General features: G+C 44.3%; 2 protein-coding genes across 6 annotated transcripts in view; both read right to left on the minus strand.

The window, feature by feature from the left end:
- The window catches only part of DHRSX (dehydrogenase/reductase X-linked), a 158,005-nt gene extending 133,887 nt beyond the window's left edge, over positions 1–24,118 (minus strand). The window contains exon 1 of the mRNA XM_065741264.1: positions 23,917–24,118. Coding sequence (XP_065597336.1) covers positions 23,917–24,028 — 112 coding nt within the window. The 5' untranslated portion in view covers positions 24,029–24,118. The remainder of the gene's footprint in view (positions 1–23,916) is intronic.
- ZBED1 (zinc finger BED-type containing 1) overlaps positions 14,619–24,619 on the minus strand; it is a 46,695-nt gene continuing 36,694 nt past the window's right edge. The window contains exons 1-2 of one of the 5 annotated variants that reach the window (XM_065741247.1): positions 23,917–24,003; positions 14,619–16,974 (exon numbers count right to left, since the gene is read on the minus strand). In XM_065741247.1, coding sequence (XP_065597319.1) covers positions 14,836–16,923 — 2,088 coding nt within the window. In that variant the 5' untranslated portion in view covers positions 16,924–16,974; positions 23,917–24,003 and the 3' untranslated portion in view covers positions 14,619–14,835. Of the gene's footprint in view, positions 16,975–21,074; positions 21,253–21,990; positions 22,399–23,537; positions 23,608–23,916; positions 24,004–24,619 lie in introns of those variants that run through there. The other 4 variants (XM_065741248.1, XM_065741250.1, XM_065741251.1 and 1 more) reach the window with 4 other exon arrangements.

The following is a 24,619-nucleotide window of genomic DNA, read 5'->3' on the forward strand; positions in this document are numbered from 1 at the left end:
ACTAAAATTTCATGTCCACCTGGGGAAAATCAGCATTCAGTTTATAAGGTTGACCTAAAACCCAGGCGGACAACAGCGACTTTGAAATGATTGAGAAATAGAAACAATCAGCAAAGGGCAAATTGTCTATTACTACATTATGATCAGAGTAAATGTAACAATGTGATGCAATGCAGAACATCATCTAACTACACTATAAATGCTGGACTGTTTCAAAGCAGAGTCCTCCAGAGGAAAAACAAAACAAAAACAAGTGCAACCAACTGCAACTCTTGATTTAATATAATGTCATGCAGAAATCAACCTGGGCAGTAAGGCTCCCATGCCCTTCTGGGAAAGGGCTGTGTTATAAACACTGAAGTCTGGATAGTATTTACTACCCAAAGGTCTGAAAAAGCCAAAATTCATGTTAATCGGCACTTTGTGTAGAAACTGAAGAAAAGAGTGATCTACTTCCTCATGGTCAAGCTGGAAATCCATACCAAAAGCAAAATACAGCTATCTGCTTTTTAGCATCTCAACACAAGAGTTAAAAAGTCAAAAGAAAACAATTTATGCTTTGCACTATCACTTACGCTTGTCAGAAGATCGAATATTTTATTTATAGTTTTCAAAACAGTATTGACAGTACTGTTATACTCCTGCACAGTATATTACATCACAAACACCAATATCTTCTTTCTACCTTCTACTTCTATTGTCTGTAAATTCAAACATCTCTTCTTCTGATCATATGCTATTCAAAGATTGAATTAATTATTCCATATTTTCCTGCTCAGAGCACAGATAGAAAGACACAGCTGTGCAACAAACATATGAGAAAAGCTGATTCTTTAAATATTTCCTTAATATATTGCATTCTGGGGAAATAAAAAAAAAAAAAAAGTTAGCAGGATCAATAAGAGTAGTTTTAACTGCACCTTCTCTCTTTCCAGAGACAGAGAACATAATTTTCATATTCCAATCAAGCATTAAGAGCATACAGCTGAAGGTCACATTCAGATCTGCCTCCTACAAAAGGGAAAATGCTCTGATGCCACTTCAGCCACCCTCTTCACTTCCTGTGGTATTTCCATAAAACACAAATAAGAAAGCAGAAGTCATGAATCGGTATACAGGACTTTGAAATTGAAATTTTTGTAATTGAAAGTTTTTGGAGTACGTCACTTAAGAAAACCATGCAATCACTTCTGAACTGAAGTGCTTGTTATCATACACAAAGCTCCAGTAATTAGAATCAAGGAGTACAAGGTGATTAGTGATTATTGGGAAAAATCTAGTTAACAGGAAGCACAGCACATGAACCAATTGGTATTTAAAGTTACCCTGAGATACCCTCAATTAATTAAAATACAAGATGTTAAAAAGCACATTTCCGTATTATTAAAATCTTCAGGGGTGAGTAACGATCAGACCCACTACAGCATCAACAGTAACTTAAGATAACTCTCAGGTACTACTAGGTTAAATGGAAAATAACTTCGATCTCTCTTCCTCTCAGCTCTGTACTTCCCTGAGCATTGGTTCCACATCCTTCCAGGCAGCCCCTGGATTCATTCTTTTGGCAAGCCCACACCAGGAGATGAGAACATCACTCTTCTGGTTACTCTTTGGACCTGTCACGTACACACCCAAAACAGTGACCCCACTGCATTATTCTTTTTGTTTTTAAGAGAGCTCTTATTTTAGACTGGAGCTTAACTGAAACTCCTGAACCTCTGGATGGGACGGTTCTCTATATGTAAAACTGCTTCACAAGCAATTTGGCACTTGGAAGGAGAAGGTACAAATGAGGTATATATTGTTTTGGTCTTCAAGATAGTTGTTAACACTTGTTTTCCAAAGACAGAATTTTATTCATTTTTCTCTTTGATTATATGAGAAGGTCAGGGGTGTTAAATGGAATATAAAAGTCCAAACACAGAAAGTCTCATCTGTAATACATCTAACTGCCTAATTCTCTAACCACAGTCCTTTCCTAGGAGAAGAGTTATTTCCTTTCAGACTCGTCCTCTTTCTCACTCTAAAGTGACTTAATGCTCGTGCACTATCTTTCATTTTTTTCTTATTCTTCCTAAAATATGCGCCAGAGTTTTCACAAGGAAGTCACTCACTCTGTAGCAGAGAGTTGTTGCAAACAGTTTTCAATGAAATTGGAAATTTTTATTCCTTGGTGAAAATCTTATTTTCAAATGAAATTTTATAGGCCATTAATCTAATGCATATTCATGGGACTCAGGAAATTAGCTAACTTAGAGAAGCAGCTACTGTGCTTGCTCTTCGTCAAAACTGTCAAAGATTTTTAATATGCCAAGTTACCACATAGAATAAAAGCTTTTGAAGTATGTCTCAATTTAAGAGGCCATCATTCTATAGTATCATTATCTGCTATTAATTTTGCAATTAGAGACTATCACATGCTGCTCTGAAGAAACGCAACTGTTCACAAAATGAGTCCCATTATTGATAATGCTCCGGGAGTATGACACAGCGTCCTGTTTTCAGCTGTACACTTAATTACCTTCTATAAATAAATTGCCACATTTTTAAGGGAAAAGTGCATTTCTTACAGAGATACGTGACCTTGTTGACTGAAACTTCCCAGTGCTGTTTCCAGAAATGAGGGCTACAGTTCCACAGACACCAGTAGCTCTGCATAGCCAGGCTGTGATGTCACCCAGGAAGCAGCTGGCAGGGAGGGCATCCAGCAGCGTCTGTCCATCCTTCCATGGTCTCTGCACAAGGCCCAGCTCCCCTCACGTGCCAGCCTGAGCACCAGCAGGTCTCTCATCTGTACTCTGCTCTTCAATTTTAGCTGTGGATCCAGCCCAAGTCAAACAGCCCTGCAGTCATTCACTTTGTGGGAAATAATCTAGGTGTGATGTAGCCTTTCAAGGAGAGATTTCTTTTTGGGTGGGTTTTTTTTTGTTTTTTTTTTTTTGGGGGGGGGGAGAAAAGCTACTTTGCTCATCCTGATACGGAGCCACCCCTCAGAGGACTGCAGTCCCTGTCTGCCACACCCATATTGCCCTCACATTAAACAGCAAAGGTACCCCAGCATCTAACTTATGCTTGATGCTCAGTCACTGAATTCATCTGACTAATGCTTTAATTTTGAGAAGCATACAGCAATTTAGCACTTAAAACATATCATCAAATTAAAAAAATAGAGCTTGAGGAATAAAAGACTACAAGCTTGCACTGGCTTGTCCAACAGCTCTCTGCTGTTTCCAGTATTTCTCTCTAGGGCTTCTTCCATGAACTCACCTGCACTTCAAGCACAGGCCTGTTGCTGTGCACAGGTCCCTGTGTCCCTGGACACAGCAGTGGCTGGAGATGCCAGCCCTACATCCAACACGTAGCATGATGTGACGGCTGCCAGCCTGATGCTGTTTGGCTTTCTGATGGGGCTTCCCAGCCAGGCAGGTCCCCTCAGAAGGGACTGAGGCCACGAGGAGGCAAAGCCAGACCTACACTTAGAATTTTTATTGCAGGTTTATTTATTTATTTATAAAAGCTGGACACTGGACACCGTCCATACAGGAAATGGGGCAGAGCTGTGGTTACCACACCATTGCTCCAGCCAGAGCCACTAGCCTACACAGGCCTACCACAGCTCTGGCTAAGTGCCCGCCTCATGTGGCATGCTGTGGCCACCATGTTTGTGCCCACAAAACATGCAGCTGCAGATAATCCCTGGTATTTTGCCTGAGGAAGCTGAAAAAGTGTTCTACTGATCAGGCTCTGATTCTGCAAGCGTTGTTCTGCTAATACATGTAGTACTGACACTGGTGGCACTTTGTCCAGCACAGCATCACACAGAGGCTGGCCCCATGCAAGCAGAGCAAGACCATGAAGGTTCAGCCCAAGGAATATCTGTGTTCAGGCAGAGCTGACACCATTACAGCCCAAGGGAGCTAGGCAGCACCCAGGTCAGCAGAAAGAGGATGGGCAGAACAACTCACCAGTCACCCCAATAACTCACCCTTGACACCAGCAACACTTTCCCAGAAGAGTGAATGGACTTCACCAGCCTCATGTTTCCACACCCCCTTTGCTGTGGCAGGAACAGCGAATGGACAGGACACCTGTGCATCTGCTCCTCCACAGCATCATCACATGTTTCAGGAAGTTACTGCAGTCTTTGACGCAGACCTTTATTCACTTGAAAGTGGCAATTACCTCTGCAGATACACTGCAGGCAACCATTCCACGGAATCACAGTATCACATAACTGTAGGGAGTTAGAAGGGATCTCTAGAGATCACTGAGTCCAACCCAGAGCTAAAACAGGCTCCCTACAGCAGGTCACACAGGTAGGCATCCAGATGGGTCTTGAATATCTCCGGCGGAGACTCCACAGCCTCTCTGGGCAGCCTGTGCCAGTGCTCCGTCACCCTCACTGTAAAGACATTCTTCCTTCTGTTTGCATGGACTTCCTGTGTTCCAGTTTCTTCCCCTTGCCCCATGTTCTAGTGCTGCACACCACCAAAAAGACTCTGCCCCATCAACCTGACTCCTGCACTTCAGATATTTATAAACAGTGATGATATACCCTCTCAGCCTTCTGTCCTCCAGACTGAGAAGCCCCAGTTCTCTCAGCCTTCTCTCACAAAAAAGTCCAGGCATTTATCACTGAATTGGAATTGTGTCCTTATGTCTGTGTACACACACACATATATATGCATACCTATATGTGTGTACATATAAATACATTCACTTTTCTTTTTTTACTTCTTGCCCTTCATGCAGTACTGGATGATTTCACATAAAGACAATAAAAGATCAACTGACAAGATGAATGCATGAAAAACTACATAAGGGATAAAGTTACACGTCAAGTACAAAGATCTTATGAGATGATCACCTTATGTACTGATGACATTGTGCTTAACTTTTTAAACTGGCTTCTGAGTTGGATTAGTTGCACTTTAAATATATGCATCACATAATTAGGAAGTAAAACATCATCCAGTTATCTTGGATTTTGCATTTCTTGACCTTTTTCTTGCTAATTTTAACGTTAAAATCACATGCCATGTAATGCAGTGAATTCAGCTATGAATGCACAAGTAAGACTGGCACTTAGGTGCTGACATTAATTAGCACAAAAATACTGTAACAGGCAGAAGATTAGATGACATCTGCATTCACACTGGATTACTTTGTTCATTAACGATATGTTGTTTTGGAAAAATACATCCAAGAAGCACTTGTGTATCTGCTGTCAGATCCAGCTGTCAAAAATCTAGCACGCACTGCGCTGAAGGCATTCTGTTCACTGTGATATATTCACTAAAAAAGTTACTGTGTCAGTCCCAGCTTGCAAAAAGTGTAGTGCTAGTAGTGTCATATTTATATTTAGAAAGACGCTTTCATTCTGTGTAATATGTGGACAGTTACATCCTTTTTGAACCATTTGCAGTAGTACCACCAAGCTTTTTTTATGAAGAACCAGGTTTTCACCCCAACTCATTAACCCTTTCCTTAGCCAGGGTCAGTTGAGATGTTTGTTAAAATAGTGTTAACCAGAACTATCCGGTTTGGGTTTGAAAACCACCTGCTTAGGACGGAAAACATCATCTGTGTTGGCTTCCTAAAGCACTTGGTGTAATGGCCCTAATCTCTGCTGCCTCAGTATGAATCCTCAGCACGAAGCATCCCCCCCCTTTTGCACCCCATGCATGGACAGCTGTAGGTGGCAATCAAACCATCGCCTGGAGCACTCCATTTAGAAACATGGTAGTAGATTAAAAACTTAATCTTGAATTCATTGAACACTTGTAAAGCTCATTAAATTCAATCCCTGCTTGGTGTGTGAGAGAAGCATGGGATGGAGATCCCAGGTCAGAAGGTGGCTGAGCTTTGTTTTAATCTCGTAGGACTTGGCTGTATCACAGCCCCAAACCTAACATGTCCTCACCAATGAGAACTCCATGCAGAATTCACAGGAGGTGAGTATTTTCTTGTACAGTTTGGGGGTGCTCAATTTTATCGCCACATTACCAATGTGTCAAAAAAAAAAAGACAACCCGTTTTTAACTGTTCCTTCAACACCCTCCTTTAGAAACTAGTTCAGGGCTTTCCTTTTTACATCCAAGTTTCCTTTTTTTTTTTTTTTTCTCATTTACAGTATCGAACAATGCTAACAACCATGCTTAAACATTTCCTCAAACAGTGAAGTGTTCATGTCTCAGAAAGCACACTGTCCAAAAGCAGCAACACCACAAAAAGCAGAAGCACACCAGAGCCAAGCTCAGCGCTCAGCATTACACAACCCTGAGGATGTTTTAGGGACACATAGTATTTTCACCATGTGAAACATCAAACTTGCTTTGCAGAGCACATATGTGATGGAAGGAAACCAAACACCATAATTTTACTTAAAAAATGTGGGTTTTGTTTTGTTTTTTCAGGTTAATTGCTTTGGAATTGTACCTTTCAATTATTTTTTTCTTAGCTAGTGAGAACTCCATTTAAACCTGGCTCTGCTGCACCAAATCTGCAGCTCTAATGCAATCATACATTAATTATGACAAAGCCACACACCAAAAATCACAGTGTCAGTAATTACATCTATAATACAGAAACTGCAAGATGGAAAGCCTGAAACTGAGAGGCTCCAGTTTAAAGGAACAGCGGGAGGGACGTGCGCATCTGTGTACATATCATTATTATATTTTTACTCCATAACTGCCCAAATCTGGAGTCTTGCTCTGCCTGCAAGGCAAGACAAAACCACTTTGTCTCAGTGACCAAGACTGCAAAATATTTCAAGAAACACGATTTATTCAGTGTGTTAAAAGCTGCACTGCTAAAACTGATTTGAAAGAAGAACTTCATGTCAGTGCCCAGCACGCTTCAGTAGCACGCCAGCACCCGAGCCCACGTGAGGAACTTACCCACTCCCTTCACTTCCACAGGGGGGACAGTATCTGAACAGTTAATAAGCAGCTACTACAGACAGATTTCTTATGAACAGCACCGTGGTTTTGTGGTCATTTCCCTCTGTCTTCCAGCCTTGCAGAACTTCATTGGGCTGCTTTAACACTCACTAGACTTCATAGAATCAAACAATGGCTTAAGTTGGAAGGGACACTAAAGATAATCTGGTTTTAGCCCCTTCCATGGGCAGGGCTGCCCCCCACCAGCTCAGTCTGCCCACGGCCCCATCCAGCCTGGCCTTGAGTGCCTCCAGGGATGGAGCACCTCAACTTCTCTGTGCAGCTGTACCAGCACCTACCTGTCCTCTGAGTAAAGAATTTCTTCCTAACATCTAACCTAAATCTCCCCTCTTTTAAACTGTTCCCCCTTTTCCTACCACTGTCTGCCTATGTAAAAAGCTGGTCTCCCTCCTGTTTGTTTAAAAGCTTCCTTTAAGCACTGGAAGGCTACAGTGAGGTCTCCTTAGAGCCTCCTCTTCTCCAAGCTGAACAATCCCGCTTTTCTTCACAAGAGGTGCTCCAGCCCTCTGATCATCTTCCCAGTCTCCTCTGCAACTCTTCCAACAGTATATGTCTTTCTTGTGGTGGTGTCCCCAACTGAGGACTCTTGATTGTGCAACTACATGGGTGGACACACAGTGCACAACTGCTGAGCCCTACCCACACCCCACCCACAGCAAGCCCCCGCGCTCCCCTTCCCCAGCCTTCAGAACCTCCAACAGCTATGTACATAAGTGGAGGCCAGATAACAACTCTTGCCATGGTACTGTAGAAGAACTGCACCTCATAGTTCAGTTTTTTGGAGCTTGGTGGCATTAGCTGCATCCTAATAAGAGCTGTTTCTGTCTCCTGAATGAGTAGATCCCCTCCCAAACAGCCCTCTAAAAGCAGTGGCACTGAGTTATCGCAGAAGTTTCTAACTGCTTGGGGTGTAGTACCACATGCCCTGGCGTAGTGCTGAGCTGAAGGCAGCGGCCACATTAAGGCTTAAGCTAGAAGCAATAAGGTGGAGGAAACTTAGAAATGTTAAGCAAACCAGAGAGAATGATAATCAACTAACTCAAGGTGAGAAATATTAAACATCATGGTGAGGAAAAGATGGGGGAGATAAAAAGAAGTATATAATCAGAAAGAAAACGGAAAAAAACAATGCTAAAACAGGGAAAATGTTAGTTTCATGAAAGCCCACCGAAATGTGGTTTCTGAAATGTTTGGATAACTCAGTGAGATGGAATGATCCTTTAGGCACTCACATTTGAGGCACAAATGAAGACAAAATGGATATATACATTTCTGTTTTGTATCTAAGAAGCGCTGCATACAAAATCCCACATCAAAATACTGTTATTTAAAGAGAGCTGTGCCTGTGATGCAAGCGTTTCTAGTGGTTCAGAAGGCAGAGCATGATAAAATCTCTAAATATATTTGGGCACCCAACTCCAGGAACTATGCCTTCTGAACACAGTTCCTTTTTAAGCTACATTTCATATCATTTTAATTTTAGCCTAAGAAATGATGAAAGAATGAATCATTCCATAGCCCTGATTCTGGCAAAGGGATCACCCAGCAGTGTTATTCTGTGGAAGGCAGGAACAGAAGAATGGGGAAAGCCCTGACCTGTCTCCATCCTTTAGGCACGGACAGACAGAAAGCAGACCCAGCAACACACAATAGGGAAAACATTACAGAGGAATCTGTATCCCCTCTGTAGTACATAGCAACTCTCCTAAACAGCCTGAAGAAGCAAAAGCAGCAGACCCACACTGCATACTGAGTTGAACCACTCACTGAAGGGAGAATGTCCGAGCCTACGTGTACTACAGGCTACTTCATATATTTATGAATGTTGTCTCTAGGTTAAAAACAAACAAAAATTAAAAAAAAAAAGTTTCATCTTCCATCAATTCTGATAAATAATGCCAAAAAAGTATGCAATACTACTGACAAATAGTTCCTCTTATCTGTGAATTTCTCTCTGCAAGTACTCTACAATCTTTGCTGGAGTAACGAAGGGGAGGCGAGGCAAGACAGTGGGCATGAACAAGGTGGTGGTAGCGTCTGCAGGGCTACAAAGACCCAGCTGATCTGAGGACTTTAGGAGTGCTCCACGCTTTCAGACACAGCACACACAAGGCTGCTATTCCTCACCTCAAGCCTCTAAACAGGGGCACAGATCTCTCCAGCAGCAATGCCATTCCTGTGCTCATAGCACTACAGGGTAAACCAAATACCATCCTCATCCTGCTCCTCATGCAAAGCAGTTGGAAAACCACATACAATGCATGTGAGATTCCACCTACTTTTACATTTTAAAAGTATGCAGACAATATCTTTTTCCTACACTCTGAATGTTAAGAACCACACAGCAAATAACACAGCACACCTCTAGATATGCCACTCTAGAGCATAAAAAACGCCACTTACATTTTCATGATCCTTCCTAATACCCTTTCTTTACCTTAGCTTGAACAGAGAAGCAAGGTGGACCCACTTCCAACCTGCTCTCATTAATGCAGAGATTCAGTTTTTAGATTTTTTTCAATTCTGTTACTGTAAATTCTACCGTGTGCCCAAGAAACACAAATCTGGGGTTAATCCAGTGAGAACTCAAAGCAGAATACACTGGCACCCCACAGAGCAGGGCACTGTGTAGAGAAGTATTTCATTTTTCTCTCTCAAGCATACAAACATCAGAAAACCACATGGAAAAAACGAAGATTTTGTTCAGAACAGAGTGTTTCTGACACTGTTCTGCATGACTCTGGCATGAGCTCTCCTGATGCTGACTTGAGATCTTGTTAGGCCTCTAACATCCCATCAGAGTAAACCTGGCTAGTGACTGATGAGCAAAAGCACACCAAAGCAAGCAGAGAATGAAACCCTCTCGATCGCAGTGTCTGCTAAGGTAGGACAAAACACAGAGATGTAAAGCATATAAAATTTAAAAGCAAAGTAGCAAAGCAGCCATCAGTTAAATGAAAGATCAACTTCTCATTCATGACTGCAAGCATCTGGGGAAAATGACATATTCATAAAATCATGTGGAATTGAAGAAACTACTTTAAAAATAACCTAATTCTGCATTGCTTGGGGAACCACAGTTCAACATGACATCGTGCACATGCAGCTACAAATACAGAAAGACTTCCAGTGCACTAAGTAAACCAAGGATGCTCGTTCCCTCAGATACATCTAGGTAAATTATACCATCATAAACATTTTTGGGTACATTTTAATAAGTATTCTACCTAAGAGTGTTCGTAAATGCAACATTTCTTATCTATTTTCAAATAGAAGTATCTCCTTTTGATTTTGGTATACTTGAAAACAACCAGGCTGGCTTCTGACAGTTGAATGTGCCTGCCCCAGCCATGGTTTTTTTCAAGAGTAAAATCCCTGCAGATGTTATACCAAAATATCTACTGACAAGAAACTATAGCTTTACTACGCACCAGCGTAAGGGAATTCCTGCACAAGAAAAGCCTGCACATGCTGGGAGTGGATATAAATTATATATACCTCTGGCCACACCTTTACGTGTTTCCTTTACACAGCTGGAACAGAAGCAGAGAAGACTAAGAAAGATGCAGTGGGTTTTTAAAGTCGCTGGAAATAAGAACCGGTTGGAAGTCATGGGAACCAACCCCTGCGTGCAGCAGGGAACAGCCTTTGCAACTTCTCTGAACAAAGCACCCACCCTACACCTTATCCCTTCTAAGCATGATGGATGGCAGCATCATCTTTTTGAGCAGTAACCTTTTCCTGCAGCAGCAAGGTAAATCAATACCACCTTGTGTGGAAATGTCAATATAAACGCTGCAAATTCGTAGTATTAAAATTTCAGAATCTGAAGGCCTCTCATTTGAGAGCAGTTTCTGCAGTAGCCTTTGATCTAAATCAAATTTTATGGTGAAGAAAGATTTAAAACATAAGATAAGCTGAAAGATAGTGCTTTGTCTTAAGGTAAACTTAATTCCCCTGTGGCAGTTCAACCCAATTGCAGTGGCACTGAGAATTACTGTGGAAACAGGAGAAATCTATTGAATCGATTTTTATTGTTTAACCTAAAGGAAATGCTTTTGTATGTAAAATTATACAGCAAGTGCAGGGATATCTTGAAATTCCAGTTTCAGCAACAGCAAATCATTAGAAGGGCTCTAGTGATATACTTTTAAGGCAGGTATAAGTTTACACTGCATCTTAAAATTCTAGTTGCAGCACCAAACAATACCTCTTTTAAAGAGTAAAAACAATTTCCCTCATTTCCCTACGTTCTCTAAAAACAAAACACACATTGCATTTAACAGAAGACAGCAATTCAGAGGAAATATGACAGTTGTGGCCTGCAAAAATAAAACAAACGAGAATTGAAAAGGGCCACAAAATGTAACCCACCAGGAGCCAAAGCATGAGACTTCTCAAGGTACTGAGTACAGCCTGTGCCACACAGAGCTGTGCTGACAGAGCCAGGTTCTTCAGAAGTTAGTACTGCAGGTATCTCCACACCACTGCTCTGGAAAACTATTTAAGTAATCCATTTAGGGGCAGGAAACATTTTGTTAAGAAGTCTTAGCAATACAGAGCCCTAATTTCAGCAGGATCCTTGATACAATGCTGTGACAGAAACTTTAGGAATCCTTTCCATGAATAATCCAGAACTTTAAGCCCTCACATTAAACTGAGGAATCTAAAACAGTTTGCTGGAAAGATTCACTTTATCAACCTCAGTTTGGTCCTGGGGTTCTCCTTTCAGCTTTGATGGCACAGAAAGACTGGTCAGTCAACAGAACTCCTAGTGATATTGCTGGTCCTAAGAACCCACACCTGACCCATCGAGTTTTAACTCTGAGCTGCAGCAATGAGTAATTCTTCTTTTGACTTAACGTATGCATTTTGAAAGCATACTTCAAAATTCACATTTCCAACATGAAAGTACTCAGAAGTCGAAGTTCCTCTGTTGCTTCTCCGTAGAGAAATTAAACAGTGGATTCAAATTATCTGTCAAGAAAAATGAGCATAGATCTGATTTCTTCTCCTAATTCAGAAATGTACCCTGGGCCCACTCTTGGCAATAACAACACAGTTTAACTCACACTGTAGAAATAAATGAATAGCTCTGCAACTTCGTTTCTCCACCCAATCAAACAGCAGAAAACGATGTCTTAAATGAAAGCCACCACGCGTATTTAAGTAAGAGAAACTGTCTAAACTTCCGATGTTTTTCATCTTCACATTTTTTAATCCAAAAGATTTGTACAACATTTCTTTTTCATAATAATTTACAGGATCAAAAGAAAAATAAATGCATAGCTTCAAAAACCTTAGACTATAACCTCCCATTGTCGCAATAGAGTTCAAAGTTGTAAAGTGCTGCAGAGATGAACACACATCAGACAGATATTCGAGTAACTAACGCATTTTTCTGGTTTATTTAACAATACTCCAAGCTTAGAATATTAAATAAAAATCCCACAGACAACGAGTACGACTAACAATGGCTTTTTTTCTTTTTCTTTTTTTTTTAAGAGAATGCTGAGACATCTCCATTGACCCAACTAGATTTATTTTGGATACCAAAAAAATAAATACAAGGATGCGAAGTGGAAGGGAACAGTGCCCCACGCTGCTCGGCTGACGCACAAGGGAGCAGGCCGCAAGCCTGCTGTATGCTCAGGTCCCAGGCTGGCACACTTCATGCCAGCAGTCCAGCATGGCTAGCAGTGATGAAAACGAAACTGGTCAGGTGTTCATACATGATGCAGGATTACATGAAGGAGGGAGCAGAAAAGAGGAACCCGCTGCACCTCATTGCCTTCCCTGATTCAGCTTTGCGGCCCTCATGAAGTGTCACACCATGCCTTCGTTGTACATCCTGGGCAGTCACACCCAGCCACCCCATCCTGCCACGGAGGCCCCCAATCTGTAAAAACCACTAAGCCGACACATCAATATGTGGTTTGGTAACATAAGTGATGGTGGAATTGAGTATCATGTGCTCCTTCTGGACGGTCTCTCCACAAGCACACGCCTGCGGATGCCACAGCGATGACAAAAATTGAGATGTCTTCTCAGTGAATGACCATCTTCCACACACCTCTCTCCAGACAGGCCGCACACAGCGTGCTCGCAGACACTCAGTGCCAGTGTACAACGTCAGCCTCTCCCACTGCCACCCCAGGCACCACACACGTGTTTCTTTGGCAGCACAGTCCTCAAGACCACAGCGAGGCAGCGGTAGCTCTTCACAGCTGGGCATGGAACTTCACAATCTGTCTCAGTGGCATTTTTAGACTCCTTCAAGCACTAGTAGGAAGTGCTGGAATCTAACTGGGCAAGAGCAGCCCTCTCAGCATAGCTCTAGCAGGAGATTGTGAGCTGAGGACAAGAGGTCTGCCACATAAATACAGCCACAGAACTGCTCCCCACACCACCTCACAGGGAAGTGCTGGTTAGCATCCCACTCAGTGCCAAGTGCAAAAAAATGATCGTGTTTGACCTGCGGTGTTTCCTAAGAGACATGGGGTTTTCCTTGTTGGGCTCTTTTCCTTTTTTTTTTTTTTTTTTTTTTTTTGACAAGTTCTTCAAAAGGGCTGGAAACACTTAAGCCCAGAGACACACAGGAAGCAAATGCAATACGTAACAACTAATCAGAAACAGCACTCAAACATTTGACTCCAATCTACAAACTCAATCAAAAAAAAAAAAAAAAGAGAAAAAAAAAAGCTTTAAGCACTAACATAACAAGAAACAATACTAAAGACTCACTAAATACATACGGGGAACTGGAGGGTCTCCCTCTTTTAAATATATTTACATAATATTAAAGTTTTTATATTGCTTTTTTTCCACCAACAAAATTCTCTAAGCTACCCTGGACAAAGTCCCCATTTAAATTAAAAGGTTAAAGTAATTTATAACACACACACACAGTTAGACCCGTGGCTCTGGCACGCCTCCTGCCACCCTTGTCCTCTCCCTCCATCCCTAGGCCCAGACATTTTTGATGCTTCACACCTCTGGCATCAGCTGCCACATCTGCACAGCAGTCTCACCTGGACCCAACTCACTTTCGAAAAGCAGGACAGTCTACAGCCAGGGCTTGCCTGGATAAAAAGGGTTTTGCCACTGAGCTGCTACAGTGGTAAAATCTGAGCACATGGATGCAGCAATATCAAGTCTGGAAGCGTTTATACCATTTACACCACAATGGAAAGACAAATGAATTCTCCAAGTATAAATGCATCCACATTCCAGCCTATGCCAGCACAATGCCAGTTAAAATAGTAGCACAGTCCCTTAACTGACAGAATTATACCAGCTGAACTTTTCTAGCACAGACCAAGCCTAACACATGAGGTAGTGAAAAAGAAAATCAGGCTCATCTTTTTTCCATTCTTTATCATCGGACACTCTTAACAATCCCAGTTGCTCTGATTTACGGAGTTTAAAAATAAAGTTTTAAAATCCAAAATTTAAAGCTAAAAACACCCTAAGTCACACATGATTTATAATTGGAGGCATACATCTTAAAAACTCCCTTGCTTAGGGTCCTAACTCAGGAAAAAATATTTTTGTTATAGAAAGCACATAAACACGTGTTCCTCTTCCAGTGAGTAAGCGGAAGGGAAGCACAAGGCTAAGTGTTCTCTGAGATCTGGGCCACAGTCAGAAATTACAATCTTTGCAGAATTTATTTCCTCGTTCGTTTCAGTGCTGTTTAATCACAAGTCATTCATGTTTTAAGACAGTGGGAAAAACACAGACAACAGAAGCTAAATCAAGTTTGAAATAACTGTTCAATATTTACAGCATTCATAGCATAAACAAGTATTTTTGGTAACTCAGGACAAATACCTTTTGCTTTCTTATTAAGCGTACTGCAGCGGTCCTGTTAAACAAACCCACTGTCCCGGATATTAAAGAAATTGTTGTTTACATTGACTGAGTCGCTTAAATTAAAAATCTGTTCCTGTTCCAAACCCCACTCTCCTTCGTCTTCATCTTCTGGCTCCGCCTCGGACCCATTCCGAGTGTTTTCATACAAAAAGATCTGCTCGTCCACATGCGCTGGGGCCAACCGGTTTCTCTTTGCACTGACAACGTTAGCAGAGGAACCGAAAAGGCGCTCGGGAAAAACCCTCGTGGCCAAAATACACCAGTATTTCTGAAGGACCTTTGGTAAAACTGGAAACAGTGCTAGTCTGTCAGACCACCACTTTAGAGGGTCTTCGTTCAAACCGAGGACTTTTTGAGACTTAAAGTTGCTCAATTCCTCGACAATCTGAGCGTGCCACTCCTCTTGGTCCTCTACGCCTCCTGTCTGGCAGAAGATCTCCGCAAGCATGTTGTTGATCACGCTGGTAGGAGGGGGAGTGGAGGAGATGATGATTTTTTTCACCGGAGGTTCTTCCGAAACCGTGAAGAACTTTTCCTCAGTCCGAAAGGTGTTTTCTTTGACTTTCTCCAGCAGGCTTTTTGCTTCTTCCACCACTCTGTTTTCCACCTGCTGCCGCTCAAAGGCTGAAAGAAAAGGCAGTTTTTTGTAGCGAGGATCCAGGAAAGTGGCAACGTTGAGGAACATGTCTATTTCTGGGGTGTGCTGGTAGGTAGTCGACAGCTCCTTAGCTATTACCTCCTTCGCCATGCTGATCTCTTTCAAATCGTTCTCTTTGATGTTCAGGGTAGTGTTCAGAAGCATGTGGAGAAGGGGCTTCACCATACTTATTGTTGGGTACTTGGAAGCAGACATCATCTCTGCGACCTGTTTGAAAGGCTGCAGCAGCTCCACCAGCCCCTCGATTGTATTCCACTCGCTGGCTTCCAGCATGAGGTGATGGTTGTTGCTGTCCTCCACGAGGACGGCTGCGATGACAAACTGCTGCTCCTTGAGACGCTGCAGCATGGCAAGTGTGCTGCCCCACCAGGAAACGCGATCGCTCACCAGCATGCAGTGCAGGATATTCTGCTGCTTCTGCTTCTCACTCAGCATATACATCGCTACTGTGGACTGCTGAAAATACTCCACCAGTTTTCGGCACCTGGCAAGAAGGCCGCAGAGCTTTGGGAGCTGAAAGGCTTGTTGTATTCCTGCGTTAAAAGTATGCCCCAAGCAAGGCATTTGCACTGGAATATCAAGGAGAGAGCAAGCTTTCACAATGTCTTTACTGTAGTCTGTGGTAGCACCGAAGACTTTTGTATTGATCCCCCATTCGATGAATGTTTCATAAAGGACTCGTGTGATAGTCTCTGCAGTATTATCCTCTGGTACTTCAAACGTTTTTAAGCAACGTGAGTTGACCACCAGGCAGTTGGAATGACTGCTGCTAAGAAAGTGAACTGCGACGGTTACATACGACCTGTTCTGGTTTTCACTCCTCCACATGTCTGTGGATATGCCACACCACAGGACGTCAGTGAGCTCCTTTAACACAATCTCTCTAATGGTGTTGTATTTTTCAGGAATAGCTTTAGTACAGAAATACTTCCGGCTAGGAAGTTCATACCTGGGATCAGCTGTTCTCAAGAGAGCCTTGAAAGTGGGCTCGTCAACAATAGAAGCGGGGTACATGCCCTCGCAGATCAAGCTGATGACTGCAGATGTCAGCTCCTGATGCTTTTTGTTTTCGTAGTTCTGGTAAGTCTTCATGATGAGACTATCTTGAACAACCTGCTGCGACGACTCTGGCTTGATTTTTGAAAACGCAGTAGCAAAGGCCTCCCTCATTTGCTCGGTGTTGCTTTTCACAAACTCACAGAATTCGTCGGGGTGGTTTTTCTCGAGGTGGTAGGAAAGGTTGGACGTGTTCCCCGAGTAGGCGATCTGCGCCATGCAAATACGGCAGTAGATTTTCTTCCACTGTAATATGCATCCTTCCGCATTGGTATCAAACCCAAAGTACTTCCACACTTTACTCTTTGCTCTTGGGTGAGCCACTAACTTTAGATCTGACGGGGAACCTTCTAAACTTTTATTCTCCATTGCTTCTTGGCCACCGTCCCACCTTTTGATCCTTCACTCATTAATGAGTACCTGATAAAGGCAGTAAGATAAAGATACAATGAGAAAGCACAAGTTTGACCACACTCAACTACGTGAAAACACTGTTTCTGTGAATACATATCAAGAAACCTACCTTACTAATAACATTTGCAAAATTAACGATGAGATTTGCAGGAAGTGTGACCTACAAGAAGCCCACTAAAATGTCAGAAACTGAAAAGGTTTTAAATGCAGCACATGCTGCTGTGAAATTGAGCTAGAAGACCTGAGTACATCTTCTTTATGGAATCACATAATTCTTGGTAGAGAACGTGTAACGTCTGCCACGGAGTTCACACGTCATCGTCACACAAGAAATGTGCTGTAGCATTTTCTTGTCCCCTATGTTATAGCTAAGGCTAGACTAATATCATCTAACAGCCTCTAGCCTAACAGTTACCAAACTTCACTATCAGTATTTATTTCAAACAACACTTGATACTGAAGGAGCAAGTTTGTTTATTTTCTTGTTTGTTTATTTCAAAAGAATCTCTGTTAGCTTTAACTAACTGTTCCAGGACTTGCCTTAAGAGGAAAAAAAAACCTGTGATGCAAATAAATTATGGCATTAATCTGCACCTCTGAAGTGTAAAGAAGTTTTATAACAAAAACAAAAGGAATTGGAATTTGAACCTGCATGCAGATCAGCAATACGCCTCTGACACCTTTCCTGTCCTCCTCTTTCAGAAACCAAAGCAACTTTCTCAAGTGCCAGTTCACAGTCTCAGTTCCTGGAATAACAGTATGTTATAACAACAGGAAGAGGCAGACAGGGAAGCACTAATAAAAGTTATTAACTACGCCAGGTATGAAATAATTTGGCTGCCTTTTCTTCTAAAGAAGGTGGCAAAGCTTAGAGAACTGTACCTAAATATCCGTGCAGGAAAAGGCTTCTTGTGCAATCACATGCAGTACTGTTGAAGCCCACAGTGTCCCTGCACACAGCGCAGGGAATGACCATCAAAAAGCCATGCAGCAGCACAACTGCACTCCTGCACTCCTCCCACAGCACCAGCCCAGCCACAGCACCCAGCAGCCCTATACAGGGGCAGCAGGGAGAAGGAAGCCATCAGCCAGCACTGACATGACCTCCTCCATACAGAAACAAGGAAAGAGAACAGAAGAGAAATTGGAAGAGCGTTCCTGCAGCCATCCCAAAAGCAGTGAGACCTCTCCCTCCCTTACTCAGTAGGAGCTGCCTCTATGCCAAAACGCAGGAATCCCCAGGCAAGAAAACCAGCTGGATGGGGGAGGAAGAAAGGATCTGCTTTCTTCTAACTTGCTACAGGGGAACATCCCCCAAAATTTTATGGATGCAGCTCCCCTGGCATGTTCTCCTGTGCTGATAAACATTCCCAAGAAAAGCATTAACTGCAGCAAGTATTTTGCAGCACTTTGTGAACTGCTTCAGTGAAAAATAAAAAAAATAAAAAATATGAAAGGTTTACCAGGACTAAATATATTTATTTAAACACAGCTGTTGGTTTAGACTTAGAATGAGAGGTACAAAGCAAGTGTTTAATTTATTAGATTTGTTTTCAGTATTGTACGTATCTGAAGATTTACTCCTGTGTGCAAACTTTTTCTGACTTGGAAGGGGGAATGTTTTGACTACTCGTATGCCCTCTTCTATGACTCATTCAGTGCTTTTTTAGTTGCCAGGATAAACAACTGATTCAACATGGTAATGCTCTGTAATTCTGAAACAGCACCAAGGTACGCAATCTCACCAAAACTGGTGATTTTGAAAGACAAAGTGATGTAACATACACTGATGTAACTCTGCTATAACATACGATCGTCTATTGACAAGGTACTCCAACGTGTATTAATACTGCTTTTGAGCTCCCCCACTCCACTCTGTGACAAGCAGTCTCAAGGTGGCATAGAGGCTCCTGGCATTTCATTAAATCTTGCAGTTTCCTTTGCAATTACACAGCAGTTCCTGAAAGCAAGGAGGAAGGAACTGTAATAATAGAGTTGATGCATCTTTAAAGTTAGTACGCCACACCTCGGATCATAAAAAGTTCATCACAGACTGATAGAGGACAAGTTATTTCAGAGCCCAGGAGTGTTACAGCCTCTCCCCACCCTTCGTTCTCATGAATGCAACAGCTTTACCATTATTTTCAGACAAACCTGGCACTGGCAGCACTGAGTAGCATGGCCATAGTTAAGGACACATCAGTGTAGCACAGCTTAGTTATAACAATGTAAACCACATTTCAACTTGTCATAACAGTTCTAATATAAACTGTTAACCATCCCTGCCACTCTTTGTGTAGCGTGTAGAGTAACAGGAACTACAGGGAAAAAAAAAAAGAAAAAAAAATGGACTTATTTTGCTCAAGGAAGAGGTGGGTGTTGCCTCACTATTGGAACAGCTGCAGCAACTGTAGCCCAGGCCTGGCAAAAAGCAGAGAGGAGCACAACCTATTACACAGCGACTGTCAGAAACCTTCTCCTTCAGCTCACCCAATCTACCCACTACAGAAAAAAACAGTGCCACTTGGGTCCACTGCAAACCCTTTCACTAAAAGAAAAGCCTTAAGGCTACAAAAGTGCTTTTGTTTTCTTCCTTGAACTCCCACCCAAATGGTAGAGCATGCATTTGGAGGAGCAGATGTGCTCTTCCTGTATGCACAACTGACCCAAACCACTGCCACATACCAGAGCTGAGGACTTCAGTACTGATGGCCTGCTGACAGCTGTGCAACCTCTGCTGGCCTTAGGGATGACATCAGGAAAACTAAGAAAAGGAGGTGGAAAAGAAGGAAGGACTGGGTTTCCTGAGCATACTCCAGCACGCTCCGTGCTTCCCACAGCCCTGCTCTTCAGCCCCAGACTGCTCTCATCCTCCTGAGGCTGGCAGGGCTCGAGGCCAGAGGCTGATGATGGAGGCACAGCTGGGTTTCCCCACTGTGACAGAGAAGCACATCCAAAACACAAACTGGGTTGTGAAAGCAAGGATTTGGCTGCTGGGACATGCCAGGTGCACGGCCACCTTAGTTCTGCCCGCTTGTGCACATGCAGCAGTGACACAGGCTGTAGTTACACAGTATCATTTCTGCAAAACACTTGCCTCACTCAGCAGAGGCAACATGTACTTCCCGACTTTTGAAAGTACCTAAGTAATTCTCTCATATGCCTGAGTGACAGGAGGGATTAAGCATTGGGTGCAATTTAATTTTTGCCTACGTTCAGTGTGTCCTTCCTGATTCATTGCCCACTGCTGGAACAAGGTTCCACAGCTGGCAGACCTTAAGGAGGAAGCGCCTGGTCTACCCTTATGCTTGACACTTAGAACTAGAAGCCCTCAGTAAAGGAATTCAAGTTAGGAGATACATGTTTTCAAATTAATATTTCATGATCAATTATAAATGAACTCTGTACAACTTATGACACTGATTAACTAGAAATTGGGCAATTGATTGATGTTTCAATTGCTTTTAAGAGTGTGAGTCAGCTTTAAGTTCTGTTCTTCACTCACATTATAACCCTCCTCAAAGACAGATAGCCATCCACACATCACAGGTACCACACTTAACTAAATTTCAGTCAAGTCACACACACAGAACACAAAACATGGCAAGGAAATGCCTCCCTGAGAAGTGTTTTAAACTACCAAAAAAGTAGCAGTACACGAAAAACGTTACCAGGGAGAAGACTTTCAGTGAACACGTTTCCACTGTTACAGCCTGGTGTCACAACTGAAGCGAGTTCATCTTTTAGCAATTCATTGATTGCATTTTCTCCTTCAGAAGTTGATTACATCAAGATCTTTATGCATGCAGGGCATTTATGTTTTCTTTTTTTTTTTTCCGCTCCAATTAATTAAGTTGAATTTCAACTGTAAGAAACATCAAGGCAGTAATTCCTAATAAACCTGTTCCTTAGACCACTGAACACTTGTTGTGTGACAAGGGTTTTCTGGACGCTGAGCAACAAAACGATAGGTGAGGTAATACCAGACTTGCAGTGATTTATTGTGGAAACAGAAGATCAGTTTTTGCCAGCAATATAATGAGATATCGAAGAGGAAAAGCAAGGCATGAAGCAGCTGCCAAAGCTCTGCTTGGTTAGCTCCTTACCTCACTGTCAAAGCCCCACATTTCCCTGTCGTGACATCAGGATGCCTCCTGTGCTGCCTCACTGTCCTGTGGCCAAAGGACTACCACTGGTGGGCTCTGAGCTCCATGTTTTCAGGCTCACTGTCCAACTCTGTCACCTGATTACTTTGGGTCTCAGGAGCAGAAGCACTGCCTCTCAGAACACACCTCTTTCCAGGTGGATGCACCCAATTTGAAGAGAACAGTGCAATCCCGTACTGTGAAGAGGAGCTGGGCACCACGTCATGCAGTGAGCGGGCACACCTGGCAACCTACACAGCCACATTTGTTCTGTGCCCCGTGAGTCGCTTCCCCCTGCAGAGCGTCCAGCCACAGCACTCGTGCAGCTCACCCCATGCATCAGCAGCTATGTCACCTATGCAATCAGCACCTTGATTTGTTGAACATGAACGGCCTCTTCCCCTTTACTTCCACGCACTGATTTTGCTTTGTGATAAAATCACTGATTGTGACGCATTTATGCTCCCAACTTTGGACTTGCCTTCCCTGTGCTTCAAGGTCAGAATTTCAGCCAAATCTTTCCCACACTGGACTGGGAGCTGCACCTTCAGGAGGATGAAGAGGTGGATAATTTTGGCTCACAACTCCAAGAAATTACTAATGCCTTAGATCCCAGGGCTCAAACTGTTCTCCTTCCCAAAAAGCTGTCTTGAATCCTACCTATAAAAAGTGTATGAACCCCAGGAGGATGCAAGAGAATAGATGTTAAAGCATACGTGCCAAGAACATGCAACTTTTGACTAAGTTCGACTAAGAGAAAGAACGAGTTGGGTTCACTTCGGATTAAAATCCTAAAAATCTCTCTGCTAAGAGTTAGAAAGCAAGCTTTTCCTGGAAAATGAATTGCACACCTTGGAGATAGAAGGGCTTCGCTTACACTGGGTCTGAGCACTGCTTTCACTCACCAGCACAGTGCCTGAAGCTGAGCTACAGGGCCATACCCAGGAACTGAGAATCCCGACAGGGAAGAGCGGCTGAGCAGTCAGGATGAGAGGCATCCCTTCACCACCAGTGCCAGCCCAGTTCCTCTCTTGGCCCTTCTGTGCCCAGAAATGTTTGCTCAGTGGCCATAGCCCCTTGGAAAGATCCAGGCAGTTTTAAACACAGGCACTGCAACACGTTCTAGATTCCTGCCTCGAAAAGTTACTCAGTTATTTTTCACAGTAAGCACAGTTTACTGATCCAAGCTTTACTTAAGTCCATCGTAATCAACACTTCCACTTTCCAACATGCTGCAGTCCCTATTTTGAAATTACTACATGAAAACAAGGCTAATCTAGGCAAAAACTCTGTTTCTGAAGCCCTGACAAGCCAAGCAAGGGAGCAGGTTACTGCTGAGAGGCAAGTGCACCCAACAGTCCTGTGCCGAGAAGCTGCTTGTCCTTGGAAGGAGCCATCACGAACTGGGGCCGGAGAAAAGATTTCCAAATCTGCCAGGTCTGCCACAGCCCTACTAAGGCCAGCTGACATCTCCCCAGCGCTACATGCGCTGTTATTCCCAAATTCCATTTTATTTTATTTTTTTTAAATGGGAACGTAACACATCAAAACACTCGGGTCACATTTTCATCATGGTGCTTCTCCTCGGTTCGGAAAAGATTTGGTAAGTGTTACACACCCTAGGCACAATACCCGCCTTCGCTCTGCCAAGAAAAACTAATGCTAGAAAAATGCTCAGATGACTTCAAACCGTACACACATCTGCCTCTGTGCTGGTGGAGTCCTTCTACTTGATTTCCTTGTTCTATGTTTGTATTTTGAGATTGAAAAAAGAAGAATGCAAACTTGCTGTAGAACTATCAGGAGTGATAAAAAGCAGAAGCACTGCCCACGAAGCCACGTGTGGTGGAATGCACAGCTCGCTCAGCTATCGGCCTCCAGCACCCTGCACATCCTTGTCCCAATCTACTCCTGCCCTGGATTTTTTTTGTGACCCTTGTTAAAACTTCCCACAGCAGCCAGAGGATGGCAAAGGCAGTGTCCTGTAGGCAGAGTTACGCTGAGATCTGATGATGTAGCAGTATACATCCAGGCAGACTGCACTTTGCTATAAGTTCGCAAAATTAGAAACGTTCTAAAGTCCTAAGGAGAAATGTGAGAAAAAGAGAGAATTTGTTTGTTTTTTTCCTGCTGAACTCAAAAGTTTCCTTTGTCAGTGTCAGGGGGACTAAAAAAAAGTAATTACCAAGCGCTCGCTGACCAAAAAATCAGAAAGAAAAAACAAAGCGAATAAGTAACTCCTCAAACAAAGAGCTGATCTGGAGAAAAGTACGAGCGTCGCTCTCACCAACTGCGCTGGTGACAGCAGGGTTACAGGGGCGGGGAGCGAGGGGCACGTTAGGTTACGAGGCGCTGCGGCGGGCACGGGCCAAGCGAGGCCCGGGCAGGAACCCGGCCGCAGCCCCCCACCCCCCAAGCACCTACCTGGGCCGGAAGGCGCTCCGCCCCGTCGGTCTCTGGACCTGAGGTGTGAGGCAAAGCGACAGCAGGAAGGAAGGAGAGCGAAGACGGAGAAGTGCCCGCGGACTCCCCGCGCCGCCTGCGAGGCCGCGCTCAGGCCCAGCACTCCGCCCCACCGGACGAAGCGGAGGGGCCGGGGGCGGCGGCGAGGGCGGGGCGGTGGGGGCGCGACGGGCCGCGGCTCCCCCTACAGCCGGGGGGGGGAGGAGCGCGGGGCCGGGCGGCGGCGGCCGAGCGGCGCCCCCAAGGTCGCGGCCGCCCCGTCCGGGCTCCGCGGGGCCGCGCCCGCCTCCCCGCTCAGCGCGAAGCGGCGGCGAAGTTTGCCCCGCCCCGCGATGCTCACCTGGGGCCGGGGGGCAGCGCGAGCGGAGGCGGCGGCGCAGCTGGTGCAGGATGACGGCGAGGCCGGCGTAGTACACCCTCAGCAAGGGCACCAGCGGAGACAATAGCGACATGGCTGCCTCCCGCCCCTCGGCGGCTCGCGGAGCGGGGCAGCGCCCGCACGGCTCCCGATGAGCGCGGAGCCACGGGCCAGGGGGCGCGGCTCGGGGCGGCTCAGCGGAAGGGACGGGACGGCGAGCGTGGAGAGGAGGGGACGAGACGAGGGGGAGGGGCCCCCGCCGCTGTCACGGCGGCTCTCGGCACGCCGCGGCTCCCGCCCTTCTGGGCATGTGCGGCGGGGGAAGGGCCACGCGCGGCCGGCTCTGGCGAGAGCAGGGAGCCGCGGAGGAGCGCGGTCCGGCGGGACGTGGGTGTCGGGGCCGCTCCCCAGCTGTAGGGCTGGAGGAAGGGCACGGGCGCACCCGTCGACCTCGGCCGGACGGCGGTCAGCGCGGTGTCCGGAAACGGAGCAGCTCCGGCGGAGTGCAGCTCCGTGCCTGAACTTTACACGGGCGCTTTTACAGCAAGTCCAGCCTTTTCTCTCACAAGTTTTCTCGGTTTGAAGTACTTATTTTGAAGGTGACGAGTACCTGAGACAGAACAGCGAATCGTAACCACCGGTTGTGGTAAATTCTTGGTTCTGGCTATGGGAAGCATACACTCCG

The sequence above is a fragment of the Cyrtonyx montezumae genome, unplaced genomic scaffold, assembly GCF_038088225.1.
Source record: "Cyrtonyx montezumae isolate F1298 unplaced genomic scaffold, pur_monq_1.0 scaffold_3, whole genome shotgun sequence".
In the NCBI taxonomy this organism is placed as follows: Eukaryota; Metazoa; Chordata; class Aves; order Galliformes; family Odontophoridae; genus Cyrtonyx; species Cyrtonyx montezumae.